Raw genomic sequence first — 24,248 nt, 5'->3', positions numbered from 1 at the left:
CCCGGATCTCTCTCAGGGAAGGTACCAAGGCTATCACCATGGCAATGCGAAGAAAGTTAAAAGATACAGACTTTGATTGGCTCACAGAGTGACATGGCTCCTTTTCACCTATTGAGAGTTTTGTTTCTTTCTTATGACCAATGGACAGCGTATGGGTTTGTTAAGTAAATGTAAATATCCTGTAAAACTAAAAAGGCAACATGTTGCTTTAATAAACGCCCCTTATACAGCCTTCTGATCTGAGTCTTGCACCGTGTGGCGCTCTACAGCAACATCTGTGTTCCTTAAGTAATTGTAAACATCTTGTAAAACTATAAAAGCAACATGTTGCTTCAATAAATAAGTGTAAACAGCATTCTGAGGGAGTCCTGCTTTGTGCTCTGTGGGACTCTATAGCAACATCATCCCTGTCATAGACATATTTTATGAAAAATCCTTTCCTTAGGATTTTTTCTCCTGAGAAGCTGAGAGGCCTCAGAAATGAAATGCAAACAATGGTTATCTGCTGCTGTGGAATGCAACAGGTGCATCTGTGATTGGTCTTATGTGGTTGTTTCTAATTAATGGCCAATCCCAGTCTGGCTGTCTCAGACTCTCTGGTCAGTCACAAAATTTTATTATCATTCCATCCCTTTTTTTCCTTGCTAGCCTTCTGATGAAATCCTTTCTTCTATTCTTTTATTATAGTTTTAATTTATCCTTTTCTTTAATATAATATATATCATAAAATAATAAACCAGCCTTCTGAAACATGGAGTCAGATTCTCATCTCTTCCCTCATCCTGGGACTCCTGTGAACACCACCACACATCCCAAACCCCCCAGCTCACCCAAAATAAGAAACAGAGATCACATCTGCTCTATAGAATATATTATAAATTATATCATGCATCCATTAACAAAATATACAAAGCCAACAGAAATATATCTATCTTAAGCCGGAGCATACAGCATCTAAACTCTAGTAAAAAGTAACATAAAGAGAACAGCATCTCACACTTGCCACTTCAATCCTCAATGAAGTGTTCCTCCTCCAATGCTTCAGTTTTGTAGTTTACAGAACACATGAACATTCCAAGTACAAAGGTACACGTGGTGAACATGGGTCCTGCTGGGCCTGACAAACCCCAGCAAATAAAACCACATTATGCTTCAAAGTGTCATCAGCTTCTGCATTTCACCCCTGCCCTAGAGCTGGCATTAGTCAGAAGATACTCAAAAAAAACCACATCCAAGTGAAGGTGGAAAGTCACAGAAGGATGTTTACCTGGTCCACAGCACACAGTTGTACTGGTGTACAGAGAGATGGCAAACACTGCAAAATACTTCTACTGTATTTCAAAATAAACATTTAAGAGTATATCTTCCACAATCTATAAAAATAGGTTTAAAAGGAAAGTGGTATGATACATTTGTTTTCTTGGACTATTTTAATGGTATTTTTATCTCTATGGGTACTAAAGTCTTTTAAAAAATGACTGATAACCTGGCCAGCACAATACTGACACTGCTTCAGCTATGCTGTGACAAAACAGAACACTAGTTTTGAAGCAGGAGTAATATAAAATATTTTAGAATCGATGGTCTCTTACTGCAGCAAGGAAAAAATGTTTATTTGAAAGTAAGAATGCAGCCAACACTGTCACCTGCTGAGGGACTGGACTCTGAGAGGTTCTCACTGCACAGCAGTGTCTGGTGCTCATTTATGTCATTCCTCAGAATCAAATCTCTCAGCATATTCAGAAAGGAATTCTTAGATTTCCAAATTAAATAAGGGCATCCAAAAATCTTAGCAGAAAAATGAATTCTACAGACGTGGCCATGGAAACACAGGGCCAGCTGAAACCATCAGAGGAGACTGTACATTTGAAAGTGCTTCAGTTGATGCATTTTTTAAACTCTCATGTAAAGTCATGTGATCCCTGCTTCAAGCATTCTTTCCATTCCTAAACATTACAAAAATTTATACTCCAGGTCTGGGTTCCTACACATTCTTGCATTTTTTAATGTGGTATTAACAGAGTAAAATGTTTGCACTCTAGTGAAAAAAAGTAACGGTCAAATTTTTTATATTTTTACAAAGAGCCTGTAAAGATTCCTAGAAAAGCCTTTCCTACCCTTACACTCCATTTTTAACAAAATATTTTATGTAGGTTACACTTCTACAGTTAGAGATCTGGTGTGCACTATCATTACTGATTCAATTGCTGGTGGTAATTTTCCTGCTTCATTCTGCTGCAACAAAACCAACTTTACTGGTATTCATCAGTTGAACAGTTCCACTTTTAGACTTCTCAAAAGTCTAAATTCAAGATGGCTTTCTTTTATGAGCAACTTCTTTTTCTTAGAATAAGTTGTAAGATTTAAATTTGTCACTTTACTATCACCCATTGGAAAACCAATTACTAAATCCTCAGAAGAAACAAAGAAACTCCTAGTTTCAGGCATCTCTTGTAAATTAAGCAGAACTACATTTTATAGCAGCATTTGACACTGGTTTCTATTCCAAAGCTAATTAAGCCAACAAAAAAATTTCCAGCTGCCTAAAAAAAAAGTATATACACAATAAAATGGGAATTTCTCACCTGGGTACAAAGTTTAGTTCTACATGATTCTCTGGTAAAAGGATTTGATCTGAAATTAGAGATTTAAAGACTACTCATTTAACCATGAGGTCTAAATAATAACTGAAATTCTGGTATCCATTTCAAGAGATGCCACAAGAGTTGTTTGACATTTCCACGAGGGTAAAAAGAAGAAGTCAAATGCTCAAAGAAAAGCTGAAGTTTTAAGCCAAACCTCCAAACAGAGAGCAGCTGAGAGCAGCCTGCTACTTGCAATCTTTAATTAGAGTTTACTCAATGAAGATTATTCCCCTCTCCAGTAGGTTTAGCACCTGCTGCACCAGTCTCTGTTACTGATCTGAAGCAGTTCAGTGACCACTTCAATCATGTTGTTGTTGTGCTTCTTCAGCAGCCTCAGGTTTAACTGCCTGTCACAGAATCCCATCTCACACAGACTGGAGAGCAGAGCAGCAGTCTGCTCTTCTGGAGCTGCAGGCTGCTGAAAACAAGAGACAGCAAGATCAATTAAAAAAGCTAATTTGTCTTTTGCCATTTGAACTAGGGGCCCTGCATTATGCTAGAATCAAACTGAGCCACAGAGGCTGCTGAAAACAAAAGATAGTAAGATCAATTAAAAAAGCTAATTTGTTTTTTGCCATTTGAACTGTGCATTATGCTAGAATCAAACTGAGCCACAGAGGCTCTTCTGGCCCCATTTAAGCCATTTCTAATCCCCTTCACTGCTCACTTACAAAGGTGAGCTACTACTCCTACATGAGGCTACCAGAGCCATGTTTTCATCCATAGGGCATGGATTTCCCACTCTGCTCAGAGCAGCAACCTCAAAGGGACACCATCAAACTTCACAATACTCTTACATTAACTCCAATATAGACTATTGATACATTTAAAAAACCACACACCTGTAAATCTGTCATTCCATGAAGCTCACACAGCACACAGAGAGACACTCACCTGTTCCATAATGGGTGGCCCAGCAAATAATGCTTTATAGGCAGAAGCAGCAACTGACAAAGCTCCTTTCACCAGCTCTCCTGCAATGCTGCTGCCCTGAGGGTACCTGTGAAGAAACCAGGAGCTGCTTTAGGGTCAGTAAAGCCAAGGGTTTGTTTCAGTGAAATGCAATTTGCTGCCTGTTGAGGCAAGGACTGCTGGAGACAACAGCCTGTGATCCAAAGGAATCAGCAGTGTTTGGGAACTGAGCTATACAAGAAGTTAATTCCTTCTTCTTGACAAATTAAATTAAATTATGGGTGTGTGTTTTCCATAAAGTGACCTTTTGTAAAGAGTTCAGTGCTCTCATCTAGAGGAGAACAAACCTACATGAAAGGTGTGCACTGGCACATCCATTCAGGGTAGGGTAACTTCTGTTTGTTTCCTGTGAATATTTGAGTTACTTAATAATCCATTATAGATATATTCTATACTCTAATATATAATATGTTCTAATATATAATATACTAGATATATTATATATATTAGATATATAAATACTCTCTCATATTCTCTATATTCTAATATATATTTTTTTCTTACTCAACATTTTGACTTACCTCTCCAGTCTCAGTATTTTAAGACTATTTTATAGCTAGCTTGTAAAATCCCCATCCTAAGAGGCCTGAGATTTTCCAGAAAAAAAAAAACCTCACAGAATTTTAGAAGCACTCAACTTGAGGTCTTCATTAACTTTGGTTTGCCAGTTCTGCATCCTTTTGATTTGTGCCCAAGTAGAAACTAAAATCTTATAAAAACACAGCATATTTGCTTTAAGAAGGGAGGCTTCTCTCCAAATTATTGACAATATGAAATCTACTGAGCTTTTTCCCAGGTGTCTAATTTAGCTTTTCTCGGTCTAAAATAGTGTTTGTGAAGTCAGAGCTGCACCTTCATTACCTTGGGTATTCTGAGAACTTAGTGAGAAATGCAGAAGATCCTGGCTCATGATTATCTTCACCACTGGGTTCTGGAAGAGGAAGACAAAATGTCAACATATCCAGTTAATTAAGCTGGAGACAAGCAACACATACACAAACAGAAAAAATGTGTCTCAGTACAACATGAATACTCTAAGTTTAGTTATGCAGAGAATCCAGGATTCTCACTGCAGTGAAAGCAGTCAGAAGGTTTTCAGAGTGATTCATCAGTGGTGTTTAACAAAGAGGAACTGCTGTCTCAGTCACTGTAACAGCAGCTTAAATACACAGCTCATAATTCCAGAGCAAGGTAATTTTCCAGATGCCTGTAAGTACTTCTGAGTATCCTCTTAAATCTTTACCATTTCCCATAATAGATGCTCTTAACTGATCCACAAAGCCAATTATTTCTTTATTTGCAACATCCATATAGCAAAAGTTCAACACCCAGAGAAAAATTAAAATCTCCTCTCCTCAAGAGAAAGGAGACATCAAATTCAACACTAGGCATAAAGAATAGGTGAAGCAATAGTCTGCACCCTTCATTAAATATGTCAATACCTTCTCTTGGTATTTGATCATGAGGAGCAGAAGAGACATGCTCTGAAGCTGCTGTGTTTGGCTCTTGGAAGGTAGAATTCTGAAGGGATGAAAGATTCCTGAGAACACAAGGCAAAAACATCACTACTTTTATTCTACATGTACACACATCAGCAAGTCACGATGAAAAGATAAAAGAAAAAAATTCACATGCTCCCTTCTCTCCCTCTCTTGCACTCATTTAAATCAGTGAGTTGATAACACAGAGAGCCCCCAACACACACAGAGCCCCCAACACACACAGAGAGCCCCCAACACACACACACAGAGCCCCCAACACACACACACAGAGCCCCCAACACACACACACAGAGCCCCCAACACACACACACAGAGCCCCTCTAAAGTTGCAGGATTTAAGAACATTTACCTCAGCATATGATAAAAATTTTGTTACAATTCTTGCTTGGAAAGTACCAAACCTTGCAGACTCTAGAGCAACACCAGCATCACCATTTTGTTCCCATCCCCAAACCCTACCTTTGTGCCTGGGGTAGGCTGTCCACAGCTGCTGGGGTTAAGGGTACTGCAGCCAGAGTTTGGGAAGCTGTCAGTGGATCACTGACCCTCTGGATCTGTGCTTGGTTTCCCCCTTCTGGGATCTCTGCTGCTGTTTCAGGTTCTCCTGTCTTCTCTAAACCAGGCTGAGACAGAGCTGAACTGTACATGGAGTCACCCAAGGGCCGGCTGGTGTCGAAGCACTCCGGGAGGATGATGATGTAATCCTCTGAGGAAGCAGAGGAGCACTGACTCTGAACATCATCTCTGTCATCTTCCTCTTCATCACCATTGCCAGCAGCACTCTGGGGGCTTGTGTTCTCAGCAGGCAGTGGAAGGTCCCCTAGGAGGAAAAAAAGTGAGGTATTGACCATTGTCTGTTTGGAAAACAGCAGAGACAGAATTGTGCCAGCTGTAAGAAAAAAGTATTTAAGAATAACTGTGAACTTCAGCTGCTGCCATTCATGGTGTCATTTTCCCTGCTGTGGGGAGGGTGTAGTGTGAAAGAGTAACAGATCCTCATGTTAACTCGTGCAAATACACTGCTGGTATTAATGCTTATAATAAAAACTGGAGTAGGAGCTATATAAAGAACTGTGGTTTTCAGCTCCTGAATTACACACATTAGAAACAGGTCAGAAACATTGCAAGCTATGTGTAAAAAAAAATGGAGGCACCAATCATGCATAACATATGAGCACTTATCTGAATACCCAACTGGAACTTTTGGTCTCCATTTCACTTCTTTAAACAGCAGCTGTTAAGCCAGCTGCTTGTTAAAGCACTGACACCAATTTTCTGATGTAATGATTCTCACATCTGGGACAATCTAACAATTCTCCTCATCTAATGAAGATCAATTTCCTAGAGCAGTGTCAGATCTTCTCACACATGATTTTTTTTTTACAGCTTTATCTTACATTCAAACCCATTTTACTTACCACATGAATTTTCTGTCACTGGTTCTGACTGATGAATGGTTGCTTCCTTTTTGGAAGTGGAATTACTGTTTATCACAGGAGATTCTTCAGTTATTGTATTGCAGCTGAAGGTGTCTTGCAGTGTGTGTAAAGAGTCTGATAAAAGCAATCAGGAAAAACAATTAAATGGCATCAACCACCTGAGCTGAGCAATTTGTGTCTCATGTCTGACTGCAAACAAGCCAAACCAGAGAAGGCAGCTATTGACAGTACTTACTCTGAAGGATTTTGGGGTTTTTTTGTGGGGGTTTGTGGTCAGGTGCAGCATCCAGGGTCAGAGATCTAATCACAGTTTCACACACAAACTGAGTCCCACTCATATCTTCTTCCCCTTCCTCCTGGTTCAATGCATGCTCAGCTTTCACCTTCACCACAGAAGAGTCCACAGAAAGGCAGCCTTCTGCCACTCCTTGGAAAGGGAAACATCACAGATTTTACCACCACTAAAAAGAAATGTAACTATAAGAAGAATTTTTTATACTAGCCACAGCTAATACTGATTCTGTGTGCTATTTCTAAAAATTGAAGGATTTTTGAATTCAGCTCAAGTTGAACACAAAAGTGACTGAGAAGTATGGGGAGCACACCTGGAGTGTTTGGAGTATAACCCAGTCTATAAAGGGTAGATTGTTCATTCTCCCAACAATTCCAGGGGTCAGACAAATCAAAAGAAGCACTTAAATGGATTTTAAACAAGGGCATGCAGTAATAGGACAGCAGGGAATGACTTTAACATGGAGGAGGGTATATTTAGATTAGATATTAGGCAGAAATTCTTCCTTCTGAGGGTTGTGAGGCCCTGGCACAGATTGCCCAGAGCAGCTGTGGCTGCCCCTGGATCCCTTCCAAGGCCAGGCTGGGTGAGGCTTGGACCAGCCTGGGACAGGGGAAGCTGTCCCTGCTCATGGCAAGGGGGTGGAACTGAATCATCTCTAAAGGCCCCTTCCAACCCAAAGCTTCCAAACCATTCTGTGATTCTATGAGTTCTATTTCCAATCTATGTATATTATTCTCCAACCTCTATAATCCCTAATGTAGTGTCAGACTCCAGGTTGATGAGCCAAACAACCTGCAATTTATTTTTTTTTTCCAAAGAAGAGGAAGACAGTAATTAGAATTCCTTTTAGACATCAGGTTTGCTGACTAGAGAGAAGTGACCACATCCTCAGGACTGCTGCTTACCAGGCACTAGTTTAAATCCACTCCCCTCGTTCTCCTCCTCTATCTGCCCTAAGCCAGGTTTCTCCAGCAAGGGGCTGTCACGTGGCAAAGGGGACATGCATGGAGTCATGTCTGGAAAACACAGGGAGCAAAGAAAATTGGCACTAAAGGACAAGGAGCCTCCATGAGGTAACATTTTCTTAAAGTTATTCTTTTTAAGGGACATTCTTTCAAGACTGAAGAAACTTAGTTATTTTGAAAGATAATCTGGTGGAATAAACAACTAGCTTTGCATTACTCTGCTACTGGCTGTGCAAAGACAATGGCAGCATTCCTCAACATCTGGAATGCTATGTTCTTGGGGATATGAAGGTGAAAAGAAGCCAAAGCATGGCTGTCTGTGCTCCAGAGAGCACCCAGAGCACAGGAGCCTTACCAACAGGAGTATTGTGTGGCACCCGCTCCAATTCCTGCACAATATTGATGTCCAACAGCTCAAAGGACAGCAAATCCTGCAGGAAAAACACAGAGAGCTTCCATGAGCAAAGCCTGAATCATGTCTGTGCTTGGCAGCACAGATCCCACTGATGGACAAATAACACTTTGTTCCTCAACACAATCTCAGGGGCAGTTTTCCCTACAATATACATTTCCATCATTGAATATGGTGCTCAAATTAGGGCAGCAAGGGACAAAGCTCAGAATTCCCTTATTAGAACCAGAGAAAGACTCAATGCTGATTCTCTTTTTTGAGGCTCTTAATCTGTCCTTCACATTCCTTCCACATAATGCCACTGCCTAACACCAGTTTGAGAAACCAGCTCTGCTATATAAAATGCAATATACTCTTTCTGAAAATAGAGAGGCCATTTTTAGAGCTCAGAAGTTTTATTCTTGCAGATGTCTACCTACCCAGACATGAAACCCAAGGTGGTTTGCTTTATATCTATCTGAATTTTAGCACTTTACCTGTGCAGTGAGGAGATCAACAGATGGGATATAAAATTCTCTCTCACTTGGCAGATTTTTGATCTTTAAAGGAACAGTTGGCAGAGATATTTCAGTCTGCTCTGCAATTCCACCTATCAGCTGAGCACCTGCTTCTGTCTCTAAGGAAGCATCCTGCAAAAACAAAACAAAAAAAAAAAATAAGCCCCTTAGCCACAGTAAATAAAACATCACATGAAATCTAAAGCCTGAGTTTTGTGTAAACACAGAAGTAATTTGAAAGAAATTTAAATCAACTCATTACAGAGCTAAAAGGACAAGACCTAACAAAGAGAAATGCTGCAGTGTTTCAGTTCAATCAAAGAAGCAGACAAACAGCTGCAACACACTGATAGCTGATGTCCTGCCTGGCACAAAGAACTACTTCATAACTTACAAATGCAATATATGTTGTATTTTTTCCTATTAAAATAAAATTTAAAAGCAAACAGCTAAAAGAACTCCTTTGAATAGCTAGTTAGGAATATTATGCCAAATAACACACAATGCTCCTTCTCCCAGGCAATTCTGAGCTGCCCCAAACAGCAGGTGAGTGACTTGCCTGTTTGGTTCTGGAAGCTTTACTCTTCTCACAGGAGCCAGAATCCTTCCAATCACCTTCCACACAGTCAGCAGCTGGAGAGGGATCCACCACAATACTGCACCAGATCCTTGGGCCAAACTGTTCCCCTCTGTGTGACAGTCTCCAGTGAGAAGTGTAAGTTCCTTCTATGTTGGGAGCTATGAACTCAACTGAGACAGTTCCTACTTGTCCAGATGGAAGGGATGGCACTATCACATCTTTTTTCTCAGCAGATGCCAAGGTCAGGTTACCCCACATGAGTTTCAACTGAAAAATACAAAAGAAAAAGGCAAAAGTTAATTTGTCAAGCTTCTCTACAAAGTGTGGGCAGTAGGAAGCAGAGGCTGAAAGGCCTTGTAGGCGCCAGGCATGGAGAAGAAGGTTCTAGTACACATCCCCACATTAATCACTATCAATACAAAGATACCCCCATCTTTTTAACACAAAGGCAGCTACAAAGGGTTCTGGAGCCCAGAAAAGCAACAGACAGTTGTAAACAGGGTCAAACTGCACCATTATAACATGAGGGATATACTATTAATGGGGAACACATTCAGTGATGGTGCTCTGAATCTGTCCCTTCCCACAGCCTACACTTCTGTAAAGAGCACTTACACAGCTTATTGCCTCAAAATTCCCAGCTCTAATTCAACAGGCCAAAGGAAATCTTCAACAGGTCCTAACAGAGAATTCATCTACAAATGTTATCTCCCAAGATGATTTGAGTGTGTAGAAGGAAGAGCAAAGATAACATACCTTGGTGTCTGAGCTCCACTCCACATTGCCAGTATTCTTCATTCGCCAGTGTTTGATAAACTTTGTTCCTGGTTTCAAGTGAGTCCCATCAGGCAAATTCTCATCCACAAACACTGCACTCAGTGTTGGGACAATGGCTTGGAAGGGTTGATTAGGACTCCTGGGATTGGAGAAGAAACAAACAAAAAAAAAACACACCAAAAGTGAAGTTCAGCTGCTGATTGATGTTAATTTGGATTTTAAATGCCCTAAATGGAAGGGATGAATTAAAGAAACAAACTGTACAAGTTTTACACTGCACAGTCAAACTCAAAGGGAGTGGGAAATGCAGAGCAGTTGCCTGCAAAGGCTGCTGTCTAATGAACCTCAGCTTAAGAGCACATTAAAAAAAACAAAACAGCAGTGAATATAAATATACAGAATGTACTTGATTTTATGCAGACACACTTAACAAAGCAGGAAGATACAGACTTTTTAAAAACTGGCAGTAAATGTTATTCTGTATGAGCATGCATGTGTATGTAAAATCCTAGGCACTCCCCTTCCTCCTGAATCTACATAAATCACAAAATTTCTAGTAATAACCATCAGCCACTATTTCTTTCCTTTCTCCTACTCTCCTCTCAATTAAAAACATTCTACCTTGCATTTGGACTCTACAAATGGCATTTGGACAAAATTCTCACTCAGTCAAATGACAAATCACCCTTCAAAGGAGCAATTCCATAACCTTCCTCCAGTTACTTTAACTTGGCCTCATAACAAAAGGCCAGACAGCACAACCACCAGATGCTCAGTTAACAACAAGCCTTACAGGAAGGTGTTAGGCTGGACACTCTCAGATTTCAGAGCAGGTGAGCCATTTGTTTCCAACACATGGATAGAGTTCCACAGATGAATTTTCCTGTGCAATTTTAGCTGCTTTTTGAGCTCTCGGACCTCTGCTTTTCGCTGCTTCTTCTCTGCTCGCAATCTTTGCTTCTCTGCCTTCAGAAATCTTTTGTCCATCTGTTTCTGGAGCCTGCAAAGCAATTAACACACCTGATTACATTAAATTGATTAGAATTTATCTTTACCCAACACAGTCTTAGTCTCAAGGGAACCCCTTCAGGAAATATCCCATGCTTCTAGACTGGATACCAAATGATTTTAAAAGAACATCCTCACAGCTGCCTGTGGAACTATTTTGAATTGTTTCTGAAAGTACAAAAAAAGGCAGGCACAGGATGCTCAAAGAAAAAGCAAGCTCTGAAAGTTTACAACCCAAAAAGTCTGTATTTTCTACTTTGATGTTAAAAACACTGTAAGATTTATGACTTATGCCCTTTAAGAAAAATTAAGTACCGTTTCCATTTCTTGTTATCTCTAAAATAAAAGCTGAACCCCAACTCCAACCCAGGTGTTTCCTTGCACTCAGAACAGCCTTGCTGCTGTGGTGTGTTCTTAAGTTTGTTAGTTTGCTCCCCCCATTTTCTGTATTAAATAGTTTCTTCCTTTCCCAGGACCCTGCCAGTTAGGTTGCTATGGAAATGAAACTGCTCCTCCCCTGGTTTCTCTTATAAAGTGAAAGTGCCTCCTCCTTGGGGTCAGTCAATCACCCCTTTTCTCCTCCCAGGTTTCGAGAATTTTCTTTTCTCTGGGAGTTATGGTTGGCTGTAGCCCCGGAGCTCCTCCTATGATTTATAACAGTTGGTTACTTTGGTATATCAATTATGTTTCATACCTCCAAATATGTATTTCTATTGGATAGCCGGGTTTCCCTGCCTTCTTCCCCCCTTTTCCCTTAAAACCCTCTCCTGCCCCCTGTTCGGGGCCATTTGCTGGGTGTTTCCCCTCCTTGTTGGTTCTTCTGTAATAAACCGACAGTTTACCCCCAGCAAGTGGTCGCCTCCTAATTCGTCTCTCACCGCGCTGCTCCGAGCTATCCCCCAGCTCAGCCCGAGGCCAAGACGCCAAGGGGGGCTGGCTTTGGATGCACAGGGGCCCTGGCCTTCGCCCCTCACCAGACAGCCGGATCCAGGGCCGTGGACGCCCCCGCGCACCTTGCCAGGCACTGCCAGGTGCCAGCCCTTACCTGACTTGCTCCAGAGTGGCAGGCAGGCGTGGGGAGAGCTCTGCCAGGCTGTAACTGTCGGCCACGCAGGGGATGGGTCTGCGCAGCTTTAACAAGACGTGGTTCGGATCGTGTGCGTACGCTCCTGCCTCACACTCCTCACAGATATTGTAGCTTGGACAAAGGCTGCAAAGCAGAAAAGATAAAGTTATCAAGAGGCAAAGAATTTCTGAAGAGAAGCTTTCACTGTAAGCAGTTCCCAAGTGAGCAGCTGGATGTCTCACTTTTAGATCAGTATTTGGAGCCACGATACCTACATGATTATCTCTCTTCTTGGCAAAACTGCAACACAGTTCCCACTTCTTTTAACACACAGAAAAATATTGATGCTTCCTTTAGCACAAGTGATTAAAATTTTTGCTACAAAGGGCAGAACATTTTATCAAAACCCAATGCCAGAAACAGCAGCATACTTATGAAAATACAGAGGCTAAGTCAACAAGCATTCAGGGATGCAAAGCAGATTGCTCCTCCAGGAACGGGGCTGATAAAAACCAGACTGTCATCTCCTGCCAGCAAGGGAAAAAAATACAAAGAAAAACTCCTGTTGGCATTTCATCTACTGCTTCTGCCTAGTCCCAAAATGCTGATCTTTACAGCAGTTGCCTCATTCAAATAAAACTCTCATTTTTAACATCTCACTTAAGACATTCATCAAAATCTATTTCATATTATTAGACAGACAAGAGTGCAGTCATTAAGTATGACTTGCCTTAGTCTCACTGACTCAGAACCAAACAAACTGTTACAGACTAGTGGTTCTAAGTCCTGGTTTCTTGTTTAGTTAACCAAACAAAACCTTTTCTGTTACAATTATTGTACCTTATTACTGCAGATAAGGTAAAGAGTGATTGAGAACACAGCAATGAAGTTCTCTGAACTGTGTTCATTGAGAACACAGCATTATAAAGTTCTCTCACTTTAACAATCACCTTTTCTCAAAATAGTATTAATCTTGCTTTTATGCAGATAAAATCCAGTGACCACAGGAGAGAACATCAGATGCTGGTGAAACACAGAAGACATTCTGAAACGTCTTCAGGCTGCAAATTAGGAACCTAGAACTATCGAACCCCAAGAGAGTTTCTCTCTCACTCTCAAACCGTGCCTGGCAGGTTCCCCATACTCCCAGATCACTGCAATGTCCAGCAGGCTGCAGACTGGGAACCCAGCAGTATCTAACCCCAAGGGAGTTTCACTCACAAGCTGTGCCTGGCACGTTCCCCACACTCCCAGCTCACTGTACCAGCACTGAAATGTCCAGCAGGCTGCAGATTTGAAACCTAGAAGTATTTAACCCCAAGAGAGTTTCACTCCACAGGCTGTGCCTGGCAGGTTCCTCTCCCTCCCTGCACTGAAAGGTCCAGCAGGCTGCAGACTGGGAAGCTAGAAGCATCTAACCCCAAGACAGTTTCTCTCTCACTCACAAGCTGTGCATGTCAGCATGTCAAGTTCCCACCCTTCCAGCTCTCAGCACACTCTACCTGCACTGAAATGTCCAGCAGGGTACAGATTAGGAACCTAGAGGTATCTAACCCCAAGAGAGTTGCTTTCTCAGGCTGTGCCTGGCAAGTTCCCCACACTCCCAGCACTGAAATGTCCTGCAGGCTGCAGATGATGAACCCAGCAGTGTCTAACCCCAAGAGAGTTTCTCACTCACTCACAAACTGTGCATGTCAGCACGTCAGGTTCCCACCCACCCAGCTCACTGTACCTGCACTGAAATGCCCAGCAGGCTGCAGATTAGGAACCTAGAAGTATTTAACCCCAAAAGAGTTACTCACTCACAGGCTGGGCCTGGCAGGTTCCCCATACTCCCAGCTCACTGCCATGTCCTGCAGGCTCCAGATGATGAACCCAGCAGTATCCAACCCCAAGAGAATTTCTCACTCACTCACAAACTGTGCATGTCAGCATGTCAGGTTCCCACCCTCCCAGCTCCCTGTACCTGCACTGCAATGTCCTGCAGGCTGCAGATTGGGAACCCAGCAGTACCTAACCACAGCAAAGTTCCTCTCTCTCACTCAGAGGCTGTGCCAGGCAGGCTCCCCACACTCCCAGCACTGAAATGTCCAGCAGGCTGCAGATTTGGAACTTAGCAGTATCTAACCTCAAGACAGTTTCACTCACAAGCTGTGCATGTCAGCATGTCAAGTTCCCACCCTTCCAGCTCTCAGCACACTCTACCTGCACTGAAATGCCCAGCAGGGTACAGATTAGGAACCTAGAGGTATCTAACCCCAAGAGAGTTGCTTTCTCACTCTCACTCTCAGGCTGTGCCTGCAGGTCCCCACACTCCCAGCTCCCAGCACTGCAATATCCAGCAGGCTGCAGATTGGGAACCCAGCAGTATCTAACCCTAAGAGTGTTTCTCTCTCACTCACAGGCTGTGCCTGGCAGGTTCCCCACACTCCCAGCTCACTGCCATGTCCAGCAGGCTGCAGATTAAGAACCTATCAGTATCTAACCCCCAGAGAGTTTCACTCACAGGCTGTACCTGGCAGGCTCCCCACACACTCCCAGCTCCCTGTACCTGCACTGCAATGTCCTGCAGGCTGCAGACTGGGAATCCAGCAGTATCTAACCCCAGGAAAGTTCCTCTCTCTCACTCACAGGCTGTACCTGGCAGGCTCCCCACACTCCCAGCACTGAAATGTCCAGCAGGCTGCAGATTGGGAACCCAGCAGTGTCTAGAAACCCCAGGAGGATTTCTCTCTCTCTCTCTCACTCACAGGCTGTGCCTGGCAGGCTCCCCACACTCCCAGCACTGAAACGTCCAGCAGGCTGCAGACTGGGAAGCTAGAAGTATCTAACCCCAAGACAGTTTCTCTCTCACTCACAAGCTGCATATGTCAGCATGTCAGGTTCCCACCTTCCCAGCTCACTGTACCTGCACTGAAATGTCCAGCAGGCTGCAGATTAGGAACCTAGAAGTATTTAACCCCAAAAGAGTTACTCACTCACAGGCTGTGCCTGGCAGGCTCCCCATACTCCCAGCTCACTGCCATGTCCAGCAGGCTGCAGAATGGGAACCCAGCAGTATCTAGCCCTAAGACAGTTTTACTCACAGGCTGTGCCTGGCAGGTTCTCCACACTCCCAGCACTGAAAAGTCCAGCAGGCTGCAGATTAGGAACCTAGCAGTATCTAACCCCAAGAGAGTTTCTCTCTCACTCACAGGCTGTGCCTGGCAGGCTCCCCACACTCCCAGCACTGAAATGTCCAGCAGGCTGCAGACTGGGAACCTAGCAGTGTCTACAAACCCCAGGAGGATTTCTCTCTCTCTCTCTCTCAACTCACAGGCTGTGCCTGGCAGGTTCCCCATGCTCCCAGCAATGTCCAGCAGGCTGCAGATTAAGAACCTATCAGTATCTAACCCCCAGAGAGTTTCACTCACAGGCTGTACCTGGCAGGCTCCCCACATTCCCAGCTCCCTGTACCTGCACTGCAATGTCCTGCAGGCTGCAGATGATGAACCCAGCAGGATCCAACCCCCAGAGAGTTTCTCTCACTCCCAGGCTGGACCCACCCTCCCAGCTCCCTGTACCTGCACTGCAACATCCAGCAGGCTGCAGACTGGGAATCCAGCAGTATCTAACCCCAAGAGAGTTTCTCTCTCACTCACAGGCTGTACCTGGCAGGCTCCCCACACTCCCAGCTCCCTGTACCTGCACTGCCATGCCCAGCAGGCTGCAGATGATGAACCCAGCAGCATCCAACCCCCAGAGAGTTTCTCCCTCCCTCCCTCCCAGCCCCTGTACCTGCACTGGTAGCGCACCCCGACGATGCGAGCGTGGCAGCTGCAGCAGGACATGAGCCAGTCACACTGCCTGCTGCTGCTGCTGCTGCCCAAGGGGCTCTCTGCAGGTGCAGCTGCTGCTGGGAAGGAGCTCTCACAAAATTCTGCAGGCTGACTGCAATGGACAAGCTTCTCATACAGCTTCTGCTCCAGCCTCTCCACAGTCTCCTTAACTACCTGCTCCCTGAACTGGAAAGAAATTAAAGTGAAGTGGTGAATGAGAGCCACCTTTAAAGTCTGAAATGCTGAGTTACATTGTCCCAAGTCTCCCAATCTGTCAGTAGCCATTGACTACTTCAGAATCATTTCCCCTACCCCCAGCACACTCTTCCTAAAATTATTTTAATATATAATACATACAACATATATACGATCATATCATTATATAGATCACGCAATATAATATTATCATATATCATGTATATGATACATAATATAGATATGACAATACATAAAATATATCAACAAATACCAGGCTCCTCAGAGAGAACTTTTATTTTAGAAAATACCAATCCAGAGCTTTTAAGAAGGCAAATTAAGAATCACATATTTCTGCTTACAATGTTGTTTTTCTTCCATAAGCTTGCATGAAGGGAAGGAAACTCATCTCCAAAACTGGGCAATCAAGAGCCTACAACAGCAACACTCCCCATGCTCTCCCACAATGAGTGGTCTGGAATTCCCATGTGCCACAAGGATTCTGTTTGTTATGGGAGCTACTTAAAACTACACTCAAACTGAATCAAATACATTAACAAAACATCCCACTTTTCACAAGTGGTATGGATCAAGTTTTTAGTTTCGGGTTTTTTTTAAAGTATTCCTTGCAGACAGAGTTAAACATTTAGTTCTCATTAAGATCCTGGTCACAAGTGCTGATGGCAAGAGTGCTCAGATGTCTAGAGATATCACAAAGATCACTTCCAACAACATTTAAGTGTTTGAGTATATAAAAACTTTCAAGACAATGCACTTACTGTTTCCAAGTAGCTAGTAAACCATTCTGGAGGATTTTCATTTGTGCTTTCTGGTCTGGTCTGATTCAACTTTTGCTGGGGGAAAAAAAAGGCAAATCAAACAAAAAATATGCAAAGTTAAAAAAAACCCCAACATAGCAAGTTAACTGCTGAAACAGCTTTTAAGTGTCTTTATAGAAAAGTATTTAAGTAGGCACTGACATTTTCCTGAAACATTTCTGCCTCATTAGCATTTGAGTGTAATTACACACCAAAGAAATCAAGTCAGGCAGAAGTTACCAGATGGCAACGAGGGCTTCAGGAGATGAACTGCTCTGTTCATCAGAATATTTAAGAATGGTCAACATGAAAGCACTGGCATTTCTAAAGACAGCATCCAATTATCCTCTTGAAGTTATTCAAACTATTTGGTGAGCTTCAACAGGTGCAGGGAACTGAAAACAGAGACCAACTTCTGAACTCAGTTTTTATACATGGCTGAAGAGGACAATCAGTCTATAAAGTGAATTATATTTATTAATTCTTTGTTTGAATGCAGCTCAGCTTCTCACCTGCATGGTCAGGTCCTTGTCTTTTTTAAATTCTTCCTCTAAGCCCTGAGCTAGCATGGAATGATGCAAAAGTGGCTTCTTCTCATCTTTAAGAAGCACCAGCTTTTCTGTCACATTTTTTTCATGGAGTTGCAAAGCATGAGAAGGGTTCTTTTCATAGGCATTCATCTGAAGCTGATTTCCTTGTTTTACTGCAATCTAAATAAACACAACACACATACACCATGTTTTCCACTTAAAAGCAGCATAGGGAATCTGTAAAAATTCAGTATTGCACTGCATTGGAGAGTTTGGCAAAAGGGTGGGGAAGGACTAACAGACAAAAAGAAAAACAGAGATGCCAAGGTAGAGTCAGCTGATATTCTACTTCTGAAAGGTTATTAATATATTATTTAAAAGTTTATTAAAAGCCAAAGGATAATCATGCAAATATCCTACTGGAATTTTTCAGCCTACAATAAAGTGTTCCTAGGAGCCAGTAAGCAACTGATTCTGTCCAGGAATTTATTTTGCAATTATCAGATTTGAAATTCAAACCTTGAGTAAAAAGTTGTGAAAGACTTAATAATGCAAAACAGAAATGTAACCAAAATGCAATTCTTATTTTGCCCAACTGCTTATAAAGTAGCTAAGCACTGACTCTAACAGGTTTTAATGATGTACTCTGCAGAATCTATGTGGTAATATTTTTGAAGGGTTTCACCAAAGCCCAATATTTCCAAATATGGGATTACTTTTGAAGGGTTTGAGAAAATCAATCCCTTCACCAACCCACTGCTGCTCAGGGTCCTGAATCCCAACTCCTATTCAACTAACTTATAAAAACAAAGACCAACCAGGCTAGAAAAAAAAAAAAAAGTAATAAGACATTCAAGCTACTGTTCAAAGCTAGAAAACAGCTTTGAAAAACTATTCTGATTTCCTGGGCCAGGTAATGCCATTTTTTTTTCCTCAGCTACACCAGTTTTAATTACAGAAGGATTAATATATTGAAAAAAGTCAAAGAGCACATTTACCTTCAGAGCTTCTTCATATTCCTCTAAAGAAAAATAGAAAGAAGTGTGAATGGCCCCTCTCTCACACAACAGATCTAAGTTTATCACACACTATTTAGAAACCTTTACAGGACAAGAGGCCTCCCCTACCTTCTGTAAATTCTCTTAAATTAAAAGCCTAATTAAATTAGTGCAAGAAATTGTATATACAGCAACAAGCACACAATTTCACAGTGAAGAACCACAACATTCCACTCATTTAGTAATTTTCAATTTGTTCCTGTGGATCAAGAATTCTTTCCTTTGGGAAGAATTTGATGCTAAATTATATATAAAATAAAAAAACGCAAAAGCAATCATTCTTAAGTGCATCTTCAAAATAAACAGGCAATAGTTGGGGTCTCTTCTCTTGATTTCACCTCAGCAAAGCAGCAGCTCACCTTTGCTGTTCACAGAGACCTGCAAAGAGAAGGAACAGTGAGAAACATTTTTGCAGTTCTCTTAAAATTACCACCCTTCAGAATAAACATGCTTTTATTCTGTTTTTAAAGCAGCAGTCCTTTAGCTGTTTGTCACTGCCATGTTTAATCATTACCCCAAGCTGGGGTGCCCTGGAGCAGCCCATGTTTGTTACTGCCCTGGCACAGGAGGCAGCTCTGGCACCACAACAAGCTGCTCCCCTCCAAATCACTGCCTGTGCCCCTGCCCTCACTGCACCACTTGAAATGCCCACTTAAGGGTTTCAAAAGATCAATTAAGTGTTTCATAAGCCCATTCTTCTCCAGAAAATTAATTATCAATGCTGCACATAGAAGCCACTAACACAGGAAGCTATTTAATCCTCACAGCATCACAGGATTCTGAACAATGTTTGCTCAGTATTTCAAAAAAAAGCTTTCGTAGATTCATCTATATATTTATAGATTATACAGGCTGGAAAATAAGGGGAGAATCATTCTCTGAAAGGTTGTTAGAAGCTTCTTGACATTTCCCCTTAGGGAAAAATAACAAGAACAAGAACCCCCATGTCATTTAGCAGAGCTATAATCCAAGCAGTGGAACACTGTGTTTGCAAAAGGTCATTCTGTGTGAGAGTTACATTCCCCTCTGAATCTCTAGATAAACAAAAATAATATGAGAGGGTGAGACTGTGCCAAGCAGGAAGTTACTCAACAAGGACAACTAGAAGTAACCAATTTGTTTTCTGAGTCAGTAATCTGCTTGGAGATTACAGCAATTGCATAAAGCAGGCAGAGGATTTGAGTACAGCAGATCACTGAGGCAAACCTGGCCTAATGACAGGGACCTGCATTTTCCAGAGGAAGGAGTCTGGAGTGAAAAGACAGAGCTTTACCACAGCTGCAAACACAAATAGTTACAACCACCTGCCACAGACATATTTTCTGAAAATCCTTTTGTTAGGATCTTTTCTCCTGAGAAGCTTCAGCTTCTCCATGTTTTGTTGCTCTGGAGAATTGTTCACCTATCATGTGAAATTGTTTTTACTTGGTGACCAATGACAGCCACCTGTGTCAAGGCTGTGAGCAGTCACAAGATTTTATTATCATTCCTTTCCTTGCTAGCCTTCTAATGAAATCCTTTCTTCTATTCTTTTTATATAATATTAGTATATTTCTTCTATTCTTTTAATATATCTCATAAAATAATAAATCAGCCTTCTGAAACATGGAGTCAAGATTCTCATCTCTTCCCTCATCCTGGGACCTCTATGAACACCACTACAACTACCTCATAAAAAAAATTTTAAATAAATAAGTTCCTCAATGGAAACATTCCTCCCACAGAGCACAGAGAACCACTGGGTGTTTCAAAAGGGTGAGAAAAAGAAAGGCAGCAGCTTCTAAAAAAGTATTTTAAAGTATGTATGTTGCATTAAGAGTAAAACCACAAGTCTATCAGCCATTTTCTTATTTAAAGGACAAACATTCCCCCACCCTAATTGGCATAAAAAACTCTCCTGAAGGACCCATTACCAACTATCAGGAGCCAGAAAGTCATTTCTGCCAGCAGCCACTTTTCAGCTGACTTATTGGGAGGGAGGAGTGGCAGGGATTTTACCTCATCATTATCCTCATCAATGTACTTGATCTGAATGTTGTCCAGGTCAAATGAAACTTTAACCTGTAATAAAAAAATAGAACACAAAACCACAGTGAGGCAGGACCTCAGTTAACAATGATTATTAATTGGGAATAACATTAAAACCCTTCCATCCCTCCCTTCAGTTCCTCAGAAGCAAACTCTGTTTTACCAAATCCATTCCTCTGGAGCTGAACTCTTCCCAGTGCCTTCCCTCCAAGCTTTACTGACTTTCCCTAATGAAAATAATAAACACAATCTTTTTCCTCTTGCACCTTGCCAGGTTAATGTTTACTCCAAAATAAATAATAAAACCCTCCCCATTCTAAGAGGACAAGCTCAGGGTTAACAAACTCAGTCATGGTAAACACTGCAAAACATGAAGACAAAAACAATCCCTAAACTGATTTTACAAAGCACCGGGGAGACAGCTCCCAAAGGTGATCAGCCTTTTCTCAGCCTATCAAAATTCAGAGAATAAAGCTGAGCAGTTATTTTGCATTTTACGTTAGCAAGGCAGAATGAGCAGCACCAAATCAAGCATAAAATGAAAGCTGTTGTTTCCACGTGCTGAGCCTTTGAGGTTCCTGTACATTTCTGTACCAGGTTCCTACAAAAACTGCATTTTTCTGCTTTGGTTTGAACAGACAGGTGTCTGCTCAGGAAGGCAGACACCTGGAATGGAAAATGTCAACCTCCTCCTTCTAAATTATTGTAATTTTTAAATTAAGGGGCTCTCAGGCAAAGACATGGGAATAGGAACAACAGTTTATTTTTGTACCAGGTTCCTACAAAAGCTGCATTTCCCCTACAGAAACTCTCTGAAACAACTGACACACATCCTGCTAGGGCAGATTAACAGAACAGCAGCAGCCTCAGGCAAGAGGGGCGGCCTGGGGAGGGGCACAGCCCCACTGGGACACACGGACACAGAGACACAGGGACACACGGACACACAGACACAGCCCCACTGGGGCACGGGGACACACAGACACAGGGACACACAGACACAGCCCCACTGGGACACACGGACACACAGACACAGCCCCACTGGGACACACGGACACAGAGACACACAGACACAGCCCCACTGGAGCACGGGGACACACGGACACACAGACACAGGGACACACAGACACAGGGACACTGGGGCACGGGGACACACGGACACACGGACACACGGACACACGGACACACGGACACACGGACACAGGGACACACGGACACAGGGACACACGGACACAGGGACACAGGGACACAGGGACACAGGGACACAGGGACACAGGGACACAGCCCCACTGGAGCACAGGGACACACGGACACAGGGACACACGGACACAGCCCCACTGGGGCACAGGGACACATGGACACACAGACACAGGGACACACAGACACAGGGACACACAGACACAGGGACACACAGACACAGGGACACAGCCCCATCAGGGCACACAGACACATGGACACAGGGACACTGGGACACACAGACACAGGGACACACGGACACAGCCCCACTGGAGCACTGGGACACACAGACACAGCCCCACTGGGACACACAGACACACGGACACACAGACACATCCTGCTCCAGGCAGGCTCTTCCAGCAGCACATCCCAGGTTCTGTGAGTGCAGAGCCAGAACCAGCCTGCTTTGCCAGGCAGCAGCTGCGCTCGGCACTTCCACGGTCTGGAAGCACACATTGCTCCCCTAAACTCCGAGCAGAACAAGAGCTCACAAGTTTATAAATGTATCCCTTATAAACATCAACCACATGGAATAAAATACCAAAATACAACAAAGACACAAGCTGAACTCCTTTAAAACAATATTTCCCACCACAGAGACAACCCCTGGCTGTACCTCAGGGAAAACTGTAATGGAACACCACACCTTGAACAAACACACCCTGGCTCTCAGAACACCTGAGATTAAGGGCAGCACGGTGCTTACACAGTAATCTGCTTCCAGCTTTGATGCAAGCAGGGCTCTGACCAGCTCAGACATTCCTGCAGCTCTACTTGCACTAAGTATTTTAAAACTGAACCTTTCAGTGCCTCTTTCAGAGGACTGAAATACAGCTCAAACTCCGAACCTGAGCGATTCATAAAACAAAACCCTCCTGCATGTGTACTGGAATATACCGGCCAGAAAAACAGATGGAAAAAAAGAAAATAACACAGCCACAAGATCTCTTCAGATGTATCTTTGAAAGCAAGCTAAAAAAGATAGAACAGTGGTGTGGAAGAGGTTTTACAGCAACTTCTGTGAGCCAGAGAGGAGTTTGATAAGAGGATCTATAATTACCCTTGAAAGAATTTCCTACCAAGGTCATTGACATAGAAACCAAGAAATAAAGAAGGATAAATAAAAGAAACCTAAACTGTCTATGTCAAGAAGCACTTTGTTTTTTGTGACAAAAGAGTAAAATGTAAACTTATGATCTTTGTAAGAATGTATAAAAAGCATGCAGGCTATAATAAAAACAGTTTGAAGCCTTCTGAAAATGGCATGTGTTGTCTCAGTCTCAACTACGACACAGCTGCTACAGAATTAATTAATAACAACAATAATAGTAATAATAATGTTAGTTTCATCATAGCCAAGGGAGTACTTACAACAGAATTTCACACGAAGCCAATACAGCAACTGTCACTAAACTCTGAAAACAAGCACCCAAACAAACTCTGAGCGATACAAAGCAGGATACACAGACCTGCCCACACAGGCACGGCCCAGTCAGAGCCGGTTCTACCCAAACTCCCTCACACAAAGCTCTGGGAACCAAGGACCAAACTAAAATCTATTTGTGACTCAGTATCCCAAAGGGCACAGACAAATCTTCAGAAAAGCACAGACGGGTGTTACTTCACGATAAGTATTTCAAAAAGAACAGGAAATAATAGAATGTACTTTACAGAGGGATACAGAGCCAAACCTGCAGAAAAGGGCAAAGAGTACAGCTAAGACCTGCTGTTCACACAGAAAAAAAGAGCTCTTGAGAATCTTTTTCCAAACCAGGCCGTTCACGGCAACCTAAGCACACAGCAGGAGTGAATGACACTGTTTAGGCAAAAATAACAATCAAGACCGCAGCCCTATGAACCGGCAGCTCTAACAGCCTGTGAAATGGAGGGCACGGCTTCGATAAGCGCAGTCAGAGACGCTGAGCCCTCAAAGCCTCGCTCGCCCGGTCAGCGCCTCACCGGGCCGGCGCCTCACCGGGCCGGCTCCCGGCGGCTGCGGCCCCCCCGCCCCGTTTCCCGCTCACCATGGCCTCCACATCGGCCCACGTCGTGTGCGCTGGGTCAGACACGAGGAAGGAGCGGGTGTCGCCGCGGCAGGTGACGCGCAGGGTGACCCGCGGCTCCATGGCGCGCTCCCGCGGGGCCGGGGCCGGCGGCGCCAGCCTTCCCGACAGGCACAACATGGCGGCCTGAAGGCGGCCCGCCCCGCGCCCGCTGCGCGCGGTTATTGGCGGAGCCGCCTGTCACTCATCCATCTCTCCGCTGTGATTGGTCGGAAGGAGGAGTCAGAGAGGTCGCGGAACAACAACAATAAACACAGCCGGGCGCGCGCGCGCGCACCGAGGCCACGCACGTCCGGCAACTGCGCCGCGGCGGCGCTTGTGCACTCCGGCATCACGTGGCGGCG

At 43.2% G+C, this 24,248-nt stretch overlaps 1 protein-coding gene across 4 annotated transcripts; it reads right to left on the bottom strand.

Moving 5' to 3' along the window:
* Positions 1-854: 854 nt before the first annotated feature.
* NBR1 (NBR1 autophagy cargo receptor) lies at positions 855-24,094 on the bottom strand. 4 transcript variants are annotated; one of them, XM_074557983.1, is made up of 21 exons: positions 23,866-24,091; positions 20,576-20,638; positions 18,937-18,955; positions 18,518-18,540; positions 17,502-17,699; positions 16,951-17,025; positions 15,936-16,162; positions 12,138-12,302; positions 10,878-11,084; positions 10,064-10,223; positions 9,287-9,574; positions 8,707-8,859; positions 8,174-8,249; positions 7,759-7,869; positions 6,794-6,985; positions 6,538-6,672; positions 5,579-5,939; positions 5,060-5,157; positions 4,479-4,548; positions 3,540-3,645; positions 855-3,063 (listed from the first exon to the last, which is right to left on the bottom strand). In XM_074557983.1, exons 1-21 carry the CDS (start codon positions 24,022-24,024, stop codon positions 2,890-2,892), a joined length of 3,060 nt encoding a protein of 1,019 aa, XP_074414084.1. In that variant the 5' UTR covers positions 24,025-24,091; the 3' UTR covers positions 855-2,889. The 4 variants fall into 4 exon arrangements, with proteins under 4 accessions (XP_074414084.1, XP_074414085.1, XP_074414087.1 ...); XM_074557984.1 differs by having other exon boundaries at positions 855-3,060; XM_074557986.1 differs by lacking the exon at positions 23,866-24,091 and adding an exon at positions 20,769-20,854.
* Positions 24,095-24,248: the final 154 nt, after the last annotated feature.

The sequence above is a fragment of the Zonotrichia albicollis genome, chromosome 23 (assembly GCF_047830755.1).
Source record: "Zonotrichia albicollis isolate bZonAlb1 chromosome 23, bZonAlb1.hap1, whole genome shotgun sequence".
In the NCBI taxonomy this organism is placed as follows: Eukaryota; Metazoa; Chordata; class Aves; order Passeriformes; family Passerellidae; genus Zonotrichia; species Zonotrichia albicollis.
This window is presented reverse-complemented; position numbering and strand designations above follow the sequence as displayed.

Coding starts and splice junctions, on each gene's coding strand:
- NBR1 (XM_074557983.1), bottom strand. CDS start 24,024: ATGTTGTGCCTGTCGGGAAGGCTGGCGCCGCCGGCCCCGGCCCCGCGG. Junction 17,700..18,517: donor AATATGAAGAAGCTCTGAAG/GTAAATGTGCTC, acceptor GTGTTTATTTAG/ATTGCAGTAAAACAAGGAAA. Junction 3,646..4,478: donor AAGTTCTCAGAATACCCAAG/GTAATGAAGGTG, acceptor GTTTCTTCACAG/GTACCCTCAGGGCAGCAGCA.